The 13,520-nt window shown below is 40.2% G+C and overlaps 2 protein-coding genes across 9 annotated transcripts in view; both read left to right on the forward strand.

Annotated features, from left to right (window-relative positions):
• Window positions 1–11,692, forward strand: part of SKA2 (spindle and kinetochore associated complex subunit 2) — a 31,077-nt gene extending 19,385 nt beyond the window's left edge. The window contains exons 3-4 of the mRNA XM_033431675.2: window positions 3,580–3,756; window positions 9,008–11,692. Of these exons, the coding sequence (XP_033287566.1) occupies window positions 3,580–3,756; window positions 9,008–9,076 (246 nt within the window). The 3' untranslated portion in view covers window positions 9,077–11,692. The remainder of the gene's footprint in view (window positions 1–3,579; window positions 3,757–9,007) is intronic.
• Window positions 11,693–12,937: 1,245 nt separating this feature from the next.
• Window positions 12,938–13,520, forward strand: part of TRIM37 (tripartite motif containing 37) — a 162,104-nt gene continuing 161,521 nt past the window's right edge. For 2 of the 8 annotated variants that reach the window (XM_033431663.2, XM_049702324.1), the window contains exon 1: window positions 12,963–13,438. In XM_033431663.2, coding sequence (XP_033287554.1) covers window positions 13,418–13,438 — 21 coding nt within the window. In that variant the 5' untranslated portion in view covers window positions 12,963–13,417. Of the gene's footprint in view, window positions 13,439–13,520 lie in introns of all 8 variants that reach the window. The other 6 variants (XM_049702321.1, XM_049702325.1, XM_049702322.1 and 3 more) reach the window with 6 other exon arrangements.

Genomic DNA, 13,520 nt, shown 5'->3' on the forward strand with positions numbered 1-13,520 from the left:
ATCATTAATTCAGCCTCAGACTTTTCTACCAGAACTGTTAAACTCCTGTCAACATTGTCAGACACATCACATGATCCTTAAGTTTCATTTTCTTCCACATCCCTTGTGTGCTGTCTGTCCTCTTGCTCCAATCTAACCTTTGGCTCTACAGGCTTCCTGCATGGCTGGGAATTTCTTTACCATAATTTTGGTAATTCCCTTTGTTTTACTCCCTTTAGTTTGGATCATATATTTCACTCTTTGAGATGTCAGATGTTTGAAAATGTATTTACTTAACCCTTATTTAATCCTTTAGTTGATGGATGGTTTGGTTGCGTATGGAATTCTAGGTTAGAGATTATTTTCTCTTAATTTTAAAATCATGGTTTTGTGGTTTCCTAGCTTCCAGTGTTCTTGTTGAGAAATAGATGCCATTCTAATTCCTGATCAGTTGTATTTGTCTTCCTTCTTATTTTATACCTTCCATCCCCCCCCACCCCGCCCCCAAATCCTGCAGCACACCTATCTGCCTTGGAACTTTAAGAATATTTTATCTATGCTGTGAAATTTTATAATTATTTTATGATTATGATATAGGTCTTTTCATTAACTGTGCTGTCACTTGGTGGGGCTCTTTAAATATGAAACACGTGAATCTAAAGTCATATCACTTTTCTTACCCATATATTCATAAGAAAAGAAATCCTCTTTTGTGGCCTTTCCCATTACTGAAATATTGGACTTCCTGAATCTATCCTCTATTTTTCTTATCTTTCAATTTTGTCTATTTCCCCCCTCCTTTTTAGGATATTTTTTGGACTGTATTTTCCAGTTTTTCTACTGGCAATCTCTTAGAATGTCTAGATACATTATGAGAAATGAAGGGTTAGGGTACAGGTCTCAGTGTCATTGGGGTGTTTACTGAGTAGATATCGCAAAAGGCATCTTAATATACAGTATTTGCCAGACTATACATTTGGTGTCATCTATATTTCTTTGCCCATATCAAACATACTATAAGTTTTCTTAACTTTTTTATGGTGTCTCTTTTGTCCTTTTCCTGCTTCTACTCTTCATGCCATAGGTCTTGGTCACTCTCTGCAGAGTTATTTTAACAGTCTTTAAGTTAGATTTTCTGTTCTTATTCATTCCTGTTAGAATCATCTTTATTTATCAATCTCCAAAGAAGAGGGGAGTAGAGGGCCATGAACTGAGCCTCTGACTATAGCCATGAGGTAGGGTCCACAAAGGAGATACTTGAAGAGTGGGAAGATAACCAAGATACTATAGTTTTGTGGAAATCAAGAGTTCAGTTTAAGATTAGAATAGGAAAGAAATAAGGAGAGGCAAAAAGAGGGATATCAAAATTATAGAGCAAGTCTGACTTTTTGATTGTTTAAAATAATTTGGCAAAGGACTCTGGTCTATGGGGTCTTTTATTATTATTATTTATTTATTTATTTTTGGCTGCTTTGGGTCTTTGTTGCTGTGCGCAGAGCTTTCTCTAGTTGCGGTGAGCGGGGGCTACTCTTGGTTGCGGTGCGCAGGCTTCTCATTGCTGTGGCTTCTCTTGTTGCGAGGCACGGGCTCTAGGGGCACGGGCCTCAGTAGTTGCAGCCCACAGGCTCAGTAGTTGTGGCTCGCAGGCTCTAGAGCGCAGGCTCAGTAGTTGTGGCGCACAGGCTTAGCTGCTCCACAGCATGTGGGATCTTCCTGGACAAGGGCTTGAACCCGTGTCTCCTGCATTGGCAGGTGGATTCTTAACCACTGTGCCACCAGGGAAGTCCCAGGGCTATTTATTATTAAAAGGCCTAGGAAATGTATTATTATAGGACCTAGAAGGTTGGTGGCAAATGGAGTAAGAAAAATGAAACTGGTTTTGAATTGCAACAGAGTCAAGAGAAGAGTTAATTTTCCCCTCAGTATGGGGAAAATTTATATATATTTGAGGTCTGTATAGAGGGAGGTATGAAAAGGTTATTGAAATATAGGAAATTTAAGGTTCTGGAGGATATGGGGAGGACACAACAATAATAGTGGTAGTGGGACTTCCCTGGTGGCACAGTGGTTGAGAATCCACCTGCCAATGCAGGGTACACGGGTTCAAGCCCTTGTCCGGGAAGATCCCACATGCCGTGGAACAACTAGGCGCCTGCGCCACAATTACTGAGCCTGCGCTCTAGAGCCCGAGAGCCACAACTACTGAGCCTGCGTGCTGCAACTACTGAAGCCCGTGTCCCTACAGCCTGTGCCTCGCAACAAGAGAAGCCACAGCAATAAGAAGCCTGCGCACCACAACCAAGAGTAGCCCTCGCTTGCTGCCCCTAGAGAAAGCTTGTGTGCAGCAAAGAAGACCGAATGCAGCCAAAAATAAATAAATAAACTAATTTATTTTTAAAAATAGTGGTAGTGTTAGGGGCTAAGTAAGGATCAGAATGTCCACAGTGTTTTCATTTTCAGTGAAAACGCAGGAGTAGAAACTCCTAGATGGTTTCTGTCTTCTCAGTAAAGTAGTTGGGGTGAGGTATTTTGCCAAGAAGGGGTGGATGGGAACTGGAGGGAGTGGAGAAAGTTTGGAATAGCTAGTATTGGAGGGTTTGCTAAGAAACCACCAGGGAATGAAAAGAATAACCAAGTGGCAGAAAGCACCCAGTTGAAATGTCTTTTATGGAATAGTGGTTTATATTCCAAAATGAATTTGAAAAACTAATGTAATTTATAAATATAGTTGCTTGAGTTGGCATGCATTTTGTATAGTGAGGTCAGTGAATTGGTGCTCATACATACTTTAGCCCCATGACAGTGTATTTAAGAATTTCAGGACTTCCCTGGTGGCGCAGTAGTTAAGAATCTGCCTGCCAATGCAGGGGACACGGGTTCCAGTCCTGGTCCGGGAGGTTCCCCCATGCCACGAAGCAAATAAGCCCATGCGCCACAAATACTGAGCCTGCACTCTAGAGACCGTGAGCCACAACTACTGAACCAGCGCGCCTAGAGCCTGTGCTCTGCAACAAGAGAAGCCGCGCAATGAGAAACCCGCTTACGGCAGCGAAGAGTAGCCCCGCTCTCCTCAACTAGAGAAAGCATGTGTGCAGCAATGAAGACCCAATGCAGCCAAAAATAAATTAATTAATTAAAAAAGAATTTCATCCTAAGTGGTTTCAAGTTGTCTTATTCAACAAATCAAAATAGTTCCTTAAATCACCTTCTGTATAATAACATTTAGAACTGTATTTTAGAAGTATGGTGTAATTAATTATTGTGAGCTATACATCAAATATTACATATCTGATGTGACCTTATTTGCTGTTTAATATTGCTGTTTTGTGTGTGTGTGTGTGTGTGTGTGTGTGTGTGTGTGTGTGTGTGTGCAGGGGAGGGGTTATTTCTGTGCCTAGGCTTTAAATTCCTTGAGAATAGGATGTAGGTCTTATACTTCTCTCTTTTTTCCTTCCTCCCATCCTCTGTCCCGTAGTTGCGTATTAAATACAGTGTTCTATTAAATGGATGGTAGAATGTGCTGTATATATTTTAATTCTTAAAAGAAGCTTAATTTTTCCTTTCCAGGTTTAATATATATTAATTTTTTTCCTGATGTAGAAAAATCCTGTTACACTCTTAAAGGAATTGTCAGCAATAAAGTCTCGATATCAAACTTTGCATGCACGCTTTAAACCAATTGCTGTCAAGCATAAAGAGACTAAGAGCCGCATTTGTGCTACTTTCAATAAGACTATGACCTTGATACAAGAACTACAAAAGCAAACAGACCTGAAGGTAATGCTTTCAATTGACCAGTTGGATTTGTAGAATTTTAATTCTGAATTTCTCTTTGAAAGATAAATCCCCAGTAACTCTCATTTTGAAATTCAGCAGTTGGAACTGTTGATAGAAATGAGATTTTCCTGATTCCCTGAAGTATAATGGCGCTCATCTTCTTTATTTTATAAATGTAATTTATTTTTGGCTGTGTTGGGTCTTCTTTGCTGTGCGCGGGCTTTCTCTAGATGCGGTGAGCGGGGCTACTCTTCGTTGTGGTGCGCAGGCTTATTGCAGTGGCTTCTCTTGTTGCAGAGCACGGGCTCTAGGCACCTGGGCTTCAGTAGTTATGGCACGTGGGCTTAGTTGCTCTGCAGCATGTGGGAATCTTCCCGGACCAGGGATCGAACCCGTGTCCCCTGCATTGGCAGGTGGATTCTTAGCCACTGCACCACCAGGGAAGTCTCCCTCCTTTTATTTTAAAATGAGCAGGTGGACTTGACATGGTTAATGAAGAGGTATGCTGTCTTGGATTATGTAGCCATGGCAGAAGAGAAATCTTCCTAATACTTATTAAATCTACCAGTTCTGCTGGTTCCTGTAAGAACTAGTAAGACTGAGAAATCTAGAAAGCATCTATACCAGTGACTATTTTTTAGTTCTCCTTTTCTTCAGTTGGGTTGGTGGACTTGGGTAAGCCTGACCTTCATCCTCTTCCTCCATTCTGCACCCCCTTCTCATTTACTGTAAGAATCTCATTTAGTGTAATCCTCTATCACTGATGTGTAAAACTCTTTAGATATGTTGGAGTAGGAAAAAGAATATGAACTGCTGACCTAGGCACTGAGATCTCGAACAGCCAATTGAAGAGTTTGCTCGCATTTTCATTTACAATGCAAAGGTGAGGGCTTTTGAAAGAAAAGATAGCCTAATGTAGATGGAATCATAGAGTTGAATTTAATTATCTGGACAAAAGATGTCCAATAGGTTTTAATTTCTGGTGCTAACTCCAATCAGTTAACTGGTAACACCTGCTTAGAATGCTGTATTAAGGAGCTGTGTCTGGGCATGGCAAAAAAGCTATCTGCTGTGGCATGCTGCTAGGGGCAGCATACATGGTATTTATTTGCCAAGTCTGAACTAAATTATGGCTTAAGTTACTTGAATTATAGGCTTGCAGCAAGAGTAGATCTCAAAGGTTGATTACCCAGGTTAATTTGATCAAGAATTCTTTATGTTACCAATGGAGGAAAAGAGAACAGTGCCTGGGTAAAAATCATAAAATGACACCTTAAATGCATGTCATGGAGAAATGAATAGTGGAAGAGGGGAGGGCAATTAAAAAGGGCACAGAGGGAATAGGGAGCAGGAATTTAAACAGTATGGGTGGCATCACCTGCTAATAAAATGCAAAAAAGATGTAATAACCTTTATAAATAAAATCAAGTCACATATTCTTCATTGTACATGTGATCAGAGCCTGACAACAGAAGCACAAAACTTGTTCTAAGGAAACAAATCTTGAAGGAGAGACTAAGAGTAGTTCTGGATGTATATATCAACATATATGTATAGAAATCCATGAATTTATTGAAGCACAATAAATTTGGGTGAGTAAAGAGAAAAATGAAAGAGAAAAATGATTTTTTGAATATTTACTAAAAATTGTCTCCATTAGATACAATAAATAAATGGCATATTTCTGAGATTAAAAAAGTGGTACAGAAAAGTAGTTATGATAGTGATAGGGGATGTCAAATCATTTAAATATCTATAAAAGTCTTCATTTAGTTAAAAGAAGTATCTGAAATGAGGAATAATTATATCAAAGGTAGGAAGCTAAGGGTTTTCACTTTGGATCAGATGATGACAAATAAGGAGAAATGACTGAAAGGCAGGTTATAAACCTTGAAAAAGGAGATCATATTTTAGAATCAATGATAGCCAAGTTGGGAAATGTTGAATATAGTGGGTCTTATACCCACTAGTTTAAAAATGAGATAGCAGTAGAAAATTAAGGGAATTTTTTTTTTTTTTTTGCAGTACGCGGGCCTCTCACTGTTGTGGCCTCTCCCGTTGCGGAGCACAGGCTCCGGACGCGCAGGCCCACCGGCCTTGGCTCACGGGGCCAGCCGCTCCGCGGTGTGTGGGATCCTCCCGGACCGGGGCACGAACCCGCATCCCCCGCATCGGCAGGCGGACTCTCAACCACTGCACCACCAGCGAAGCCCAAGAGAAAATTTTTATGATCAAAATGTGGAAGAAAAGGGAATGGCATCTATAGAGAGTTATATAACCAAAAATAGTTCTATGAGCCCAGAGTGTAAAGGAATTTCAAGTATAAAAAGAGGTATATTAGACATATGGTCAGAACTGTGAGAATAGTTAAGAAAGCCAAAGGCTAGATTGAGCTGAGGATTCTGAAAACTTCTAAAATAACCAAAAGGGCTTTTAAAATTATTTTGGGAACATGAAGAACAAGAAAGGGATCTCTACTTAGGGCAAATGGTCCTTTGTTCATAAACAAAAGAAAGCAAACAAAGTAAAACGGTTCAGTTATTATCTTGCTATGATTTTTATCAAGTTGAGTGGTTTTTCATTTGGAAGGACAGAAAATGTGTATTTGAATTAAAAAAACTTGAATTGGTAATAGTAAAAAATAAATAGGGGGGCTTCCCTGGTGGCGCAGTGGTTGAGAGTCCTCCTGCCGATGCAGGGGACACGGGTTCGTGCCCCGGTCCGGGAAGATCCCACATGCCGCGGAGTGGCTGGGCCCGTGAGCCACGGCCGCTGCCTGCGCGTCCGGAGCCTGTGCTCCACAACGGGAGAGGCCACAAATAGTGAGAGGCCTGCGTACCGCAAAAATAAATAAATAAATAAATAAATAGGGAGGTAAGAACAGAAAAGGAGGTGGAAGGAAGGGAATGCATATTAATTTCCTGATCTTTTTAGTTGCTGTTAAGACACTGAGGTTTAAATATAGTTAATTGTAAAGGTGACCATCAAAAGAAAAAAAAGGACTAAACTTGTTCCAAATAGAAGATAGCAAAACAACCCCTCCCAAACAAAAGTATAGCAATAAACAGAAAATTAAAAAGGCATTAAAGATAGAATGTATGGTATTCCATCGATGCTCTGAAACATTTGTATTAAAGAAGAAAAATTTCTACACATTTTAGACTAGTTAACTCCTGGAAAACCTCTTTGAAGTTTTATTTTATAAACAGATGGTCTGAAATCTCTCTGAATTTCAGAGATCACAATGAGAAACATGGATTCATGGAGAACAAAGTCTTGCCAGAATAATGCCATTTCCTGTTTTTGAGACAGAAGAGGGAAATTCTGTTACTATTTGGGCTGCAGTAAGGCCTATGATTGTTTTTCATTTTATCCATGTGAACATTTTGGGCAAATGATGGCTTGATAAACAAAACCAGGTGGGGTGTCCAATGGCCTCATGTGGCTATATAAATTAAAATTAAAAGTAATTAAATAAAATTAAAAATTCAGTCCTTCATCTACTGATTGGACCGTGCAGATACAGAATATTTCCAGCATCACAGCAAGTTCTATTGGACAGCGTTGCCCTAGAGCTTCTGATTCTGTAGGTACGAGGTGTTCCAGATTTGGCAGTCTCTCTAGAGATGACCTATATAGTTAAGCAGATTTGTAACTATTTGAGTGATTCTTCAGGTCCTACCTCCTATTATTTCCTCATTAACCCTATGTTTCAGCTAGCCTGTTTGTTGGTGCTCCGTGAAAGCCCCTTACAACTTGCCTTCGGCTTTTCTTTGTTTTTTGTTTTTCAATATATAAATTTATATACTTATTTATTTTTGGCTGCGTTGGGTCTTCGTTGCTGAGCGTGGGCTTTCTCTAGTTGCGGCGAGCAGGGGCTACTCTTCGTTGCGGTGCGCAGACTTCTCATTGCGGTGGCTTCTCTTGTTGCAGAGGGTGGGCTTCAGTAGTTGTGGCTCGTGGGCTTTAGGCGCAGGCTCAGTAGTTGTGGCGCATGGGCTTAGTTGCTCTGTGGCATGTGAAAATCTTCCCAGACCAGGGCTTGAACCCGTGTCCCCTGAATTGGCAGGCAGATTTTTAACCACTGCGCCACCAGGGAAGTCCCCTTCCCTTTTGCTATTTAGTAGTCCTTCTACCTGCTTTTGTGAATTCTGTTTGCTGGTTGTTTTCTCAGCATCTGTTCTCTCTTCCTGCCTAAAAGATTACTGACTCTCTTGAGATGTGTGCCATTCCTCAGACTCAGGCCTGAGGTAAAGTTGCTGCTATCCTCAGCTTCAGGGGGTGTGCCTGATTTGCAAGGGGAATGGATTTTCCTTTAACTAACATTGGTTCAGGAATAGGTTTGTAACGCAAATGACATATGAGGAGGGAAAGTCTGAAAGTAGGAAATTAGGAAGAGTTTCCCCACTGCTGAGAGAACCCTGGGAAGAGAAAGCTTTACTTCTTCTAAACATTGTGTACAGATGTGATACCTAGCACCGCTAGAGCCATTTTCCTGTCAGCTTGAGGATAAAGCCACCATCAAGGATATCAGAGCTGTTAGATGGAAAAAACTGAGTCCTTACATTGTTGAGCATAAACCAGCCCTGAAACCTGCCCTTCTGTATTTATTGTGCAATGATAATACATTTTCTTATTTATCCATTTTCAAATGTGTCTCTATTACTTGCAGATAAAAGCATCTTAATTATCCTTCAAAATTTAACCCAGATCTCTACTTCTGAAGAAACTTCCAGACTATTTTTGTTCCCACTTCTTTTTCAAAGTACTTTTAGAATATGCTGTTCAAATGTGACTTCCTTGGTTCTGTTAAATTACTGTCCTTAAATTGTTTGATTTCTTGGTCTTGTTTCTTCAATTTAATTGCAAGTTCTTTGGAAACTCAAACATCAAAGTAGCTTGTATATAGATAGCCAATATGTACTTTTTCCTTGCCTTCCTAAATTTGTGATTATATACATAGTATGAACTTATGGAAACATTTATTGGTGTAACAAAGCAGAAATTAATTTAGCAGTGTTTAAAGATTTTTTTAATTAAAAAAAATTTTATTGAAGTATAGTTGATTTACAATGTGTTAATTTCTGCTCTTCAGCATAGTGATTCAGTTATATACATATATACATTCTTTTTCATATTCTTTTCCATCCTGATTTATCACAGGATATTGAATATAGTTCCCTGTGGTATACAGTAGGACCTTGTTGTTTTAAGGGATTTTGAAATAAAGATTTTGTCATTTGTTTTGTAGCTGTTGCCACTGACTGAAGAAGAGAAAACTGCGGCAGAGCAATTAAGAGCTCACATGTCAGACTTATGATGAAGAAATGGACTTGCAAAAGGGAACTCTAATGGGGAAGAGATCAATTCCAGAGAGATTTAGGAAGCTGTCTTGTTAGCATTTGATTACTGTTGGTGGGGGGATGACAAAGGAGATTTGGCTTGGGTTACTGGATAGTGATGCCTTCCACGAGAGAGGGGAATACAAGAAGAAGGGCAGATACTGTACTCATAATGTTCAGCCAAAGGGATGGAATGGAAATAAAGAGATTTAAAAATATATATGCGTATACACTTAGTCTTGTAATTTCAGGCAAGTCTCAACACCATTTTGTATCTGTTTTTGTATAATCAGGATAACACAGATGTCCTGGCCTATTGTAAAAGAAAATTATGTACCACCAGTCAGTCAAATGTGAATGAACATGCTTTGGAAATTAAAGGATAGAAAAAAAATTTGTATTATGTTATATATATGTATATAATTTTATTATTGAAAATTCTGATTGCAGATGTGGTCACATTATTTGTGAGACTGCTAATGTGTGACTTAACAGTCTCCCATAAAACCTAACTTAGTAATAAGCTGGCTTTTCTGTGACAGCCTCACTTTTATTTTTGTCGTATTCCTTCTTCCTGCTAATGTTGAGCAGCATGAGCTCTGCTTTCAAACGCTGTTTTAGATTGTCCCTGTTATACTTCAATACTACCTTTGTTCTCCTCTGGTCTATATTACTGTAATTGTTCATTCTACTGTATATGAAAGCTAAGAAACTGAAATGAGAGGATCACTGACAACCGCTACTTGCCAGTTTGTTTTGTGTGTGCGCGCGCGCGTCAACTTCCCTATTAAAAAAAAGAAAAAAACTAATGGCAAGTAAATATGAAAGTAAATCATGGTATATCTATACAACAGAAGGTCAGGTTGCCAGTAAATTATTACTGTTAATGTTCTGGGAAATGTTAAAGCTATGCTAAATAGGTAAGAGGAGAAGCAGATATTGTAGCTTTGTCGTCAAGATTGGGCTTTGGACTCATACCGGATATGTAAACACAGGTTTTAAATTCTAGCTGTACGACCCTGAGCAAACCACTTGACTTGTGTGTGTCAGGATGGCTGGAAGCACAATAAGATGGTAAAGTATTAGCGTTTGATATTTAGTAGTCCTTCAATAAATATTTCTATATATGTCATAAAAACAAGGCATTGAAAGATTAGGAAAAGTGTATCAAATGTTAGTTTTACAGGTTATAGAATTATACTTTAATGTAATTTTAAAAGAATTTTTTCTGTTATGTTATTAACAAACTTATAATAGCTGACAGACAGGGTTGGAAGAGTAGCTTCAGTTAAAATTGTCTTGTCTCTTCTGAATATCTGGAGAACAGAAAGTAACCCCCCCTTTTAAATTACAGATAAATAAGTCACACCTTAGTAACAGATACTATTTTTCTTCAGTACTCAGGCAATGAATATTGAGGAAGTTCCTGTCATGGTATGGCTCTGGGATGTGATGGTGATGGTGATATTGAAAAATGGTGGTTATCATGAAGAGGTCTTAACAAGTTACTGGTGTTACAGGGTTTTGCTTTCAATCAGAAAAAAAACTAGATTGTACTGTTTTTCCTCTATGACTTCCTTCACAAGTTACCTTCTAAATGTTGGTTCTTCCCCTCATCCCTCTTAAAATTGCTCTTGTTTATATATTCATTTATTTCCCAAGGTTCATTTATTGCCCTTTTGGGGAATGATTCCCAAGTATAACTTATTTCACTAGACCTAGATCCAAATTTCCAATAAAAACCTCTACCTGAATATTCAAATTGAACATGTCCAGAATACTTAAGAGATTTTCTTATTTTGTTAACAGCAACTATTCTGTTAGCTGGCATTAAAGTTTGCATCCCTTTATCTTCTTAGTTAATAAAATCTATAATTCTATAATCTATAATTCTTTGAAATCTATAATTCTTTGAAATGTTTGTTGTATCCAACCTTCACTTTACCTTCACTCTTACTACCTAATTTAGACCTTTTTTATTTCTCATCTGGATAATTGTTTTCTCCTATGTGACTACTAGTGTTTTTATGTCTTAAGTTGTGATACAAATTAATTTTAATTAGGTTGTATTTTAAACACAACTTTAATTTTAAGAAATTAAAAAAATATAAGTATGCTTATTCTCCCAAATAACTGCAACTTTTTAGATGTTTCTACATGTATACAAATTAAAAAACATTTTAAACAAAAATAGGCTGATACTATATACTGTACTGCAGCTGCACTCTTTTTTTATCTTAAAAATATTTTTGGTATCTTCATATCATTCTTTTGAACAGCTGTATATATAAATTTACCATAATTTTTACCAGTTCCTCTTTTATAGGCGTTTAAGCTGTATAATACACAAATTAGGAGATTTGGAGGGTGGGTAAAGGAGGATGGCAAGGTCAGCCTTTCCTTAAGGAATTCTAATAGAGCACATGACAGGTTTCTCAACGACACACAGCAGTTTAGCATCCTGCCAACTAAATTCCTTTTTTGCTTAGTTAGCCAGAATCTGACAGTGCTTGCAAGCAATGACCCCTAATTAGTTGTACGGGTTTTCTAATTTTCCACTGTTATGAACTATTGCAATAAATCTTTAAACATTTTGGGGCTCTTGGGCAAATATATCTATTAGTACAAGGACCTATTTTAATATTTATCATACATTGTAATTTTACCTATTTGCTTTCTGCTATGCTGGGTTGCAAAGACCACTTCTCATTACCCTTTGAGTCCCAAGTAGTATAGTACCGTGTTTCACAAGTAACTTTTTAAATTGGGGTAAAATTCACATACCATAAAATTAACCATTTGCCATTATTAAAATGTACAACTGAGGGCATTTTAGTATAAAAGATGTGCAACTGTCACCTCTATGTAGTTCCAAGACCATAAATAATTTTTGCTGAAATAATTTTTTCAGGCACAATTATTCCTAAATTATATCTTTGTACATGGCTCATGGAGTTAAAAAAAATTGTTATGCCCACTACTTATAAGAAAGTCCAAATGCTTTGATATTTAAGAAATTCTTCCTAGATAATTGTTGATTCTTTTCAGGTGCATTCACTTTCGGTTAAGTGTAACAGTTGTTTGCAATAAACTGGAAAGGAAAAATTAAACTCAAGAATTTGATGTACATCCTTTGCCTCACACCTTCAATTTCTGCAATCTTTAAACATTTCTTACGCTAGAAAACTGTAGAAAGCAGACGCCAATATGGGAAAGCTGAAGACAGCTGATACTCTTGCACTTTCCACAGTCTCATGGCGATAGCTCACCTCGAGCCCCAAGCAATGCAGGGCGAGTGTGGTTGGGTGTGGGTCTGACATCTACACCGTCCGTGGTCCCGTCCTCCCACTCCCGACTCTGAAATTACCGCTCTAGGCTTCACAATCTGGAGCTTTGCTTCCGTACGTGGGGCGGAAGTCTTAAAAATCTGAGAATCTGGGCTTGCTCCCCGAGAAAGAAGCACTAGCCACGAATCCTCTGCACCACAGTTTCTCAAGGTGCGGGCCACAAGCCACCTGCAGCCAAATCACCGAGAGAATTTGTTGAAAACGATTTCGTGGAGCCCCATCCGAGAATCACGGAGTCCGAATACCTAGGGGTGTGGCTCCGGAGTCTGCATTTCCCACAAACCCTCCAGGTGGCTCCAGCCTTTGGCGCGCGAAAGTTTGAGAAGGATAGAGCGCCGCCCCTCCCCTGAGGGAGACGGGGCGCGGTCAAGCGCCGCGCCCTCCTCCGCCTGCGCTAACACGGGCCGAACGCACGCAACTCTGCAGCAGCCAGCGGCCAAATCTCGTGTGCTCCCCTGCACCGCGGGAACTAGGCGCCAGCCGCTGGTCCGCTCCCTTAGCGCTGCGGCCTGCGCGCATGCGTGCACGCGGGCCGCGCCTTTTCTCACACTGCACCTTCCGCTACCGTGGTTACCGTTGGTGTTTGCGAATTCCCAGCGGCAACTGAGTCGCGGAAGACCAGCACCGCCGGGCTTCAGCTGCGGTTTGATAGGCGCGCGCCCGCGTCACGTGGGCAAGGCTCCTGCTCGGTCGCTGGCGGGCCGCTCAGCCGGGAGGAAAGAAGCTTGTGGCTACCGCTCACCCTCCCACTGCGCCCTAGGGCTGGCGCGCGGATAAAAATGGCGAAGTGTGGGTAGCTGGCGCCGAGCCCGAAGCGATGGGGCACGCAGGTGGGGCGGTGGTCGGAGACCCCTGATGTAGGCGCCCGGCTGTTCTCCGCGGCGATTTGACTTGGTGACCTCAGGCCGGCGCCTAACAGGTCAGACCACGGACTCCGCGGGTCGCCGAGCGCCCCGCCGAGAGCCGGAGGCAATGGATGAACAGAGTGTGGAGGTGAGGGGGCTTGAGGAAGGTGGTGCTTAGTCTCCCTCGCCACCCGCTGAGCGTTCTTTATTCGAGGCGCTTTGCCCTAGTC

This window comes from Orcinus orca, chromosome 19, assembly GCF_937001465.1.
Source record: "Orcinus orca chromosome 19, mOrcOrc1.1, whole genome shotgun sequence".
NCBI classification, from domain to species: domain Eukaryota; kingdom Metazoa; phylum Chordata; class Mammalia; order Artiodactyla; family Delphinidae; genus Orcinus; species Orcinus orca.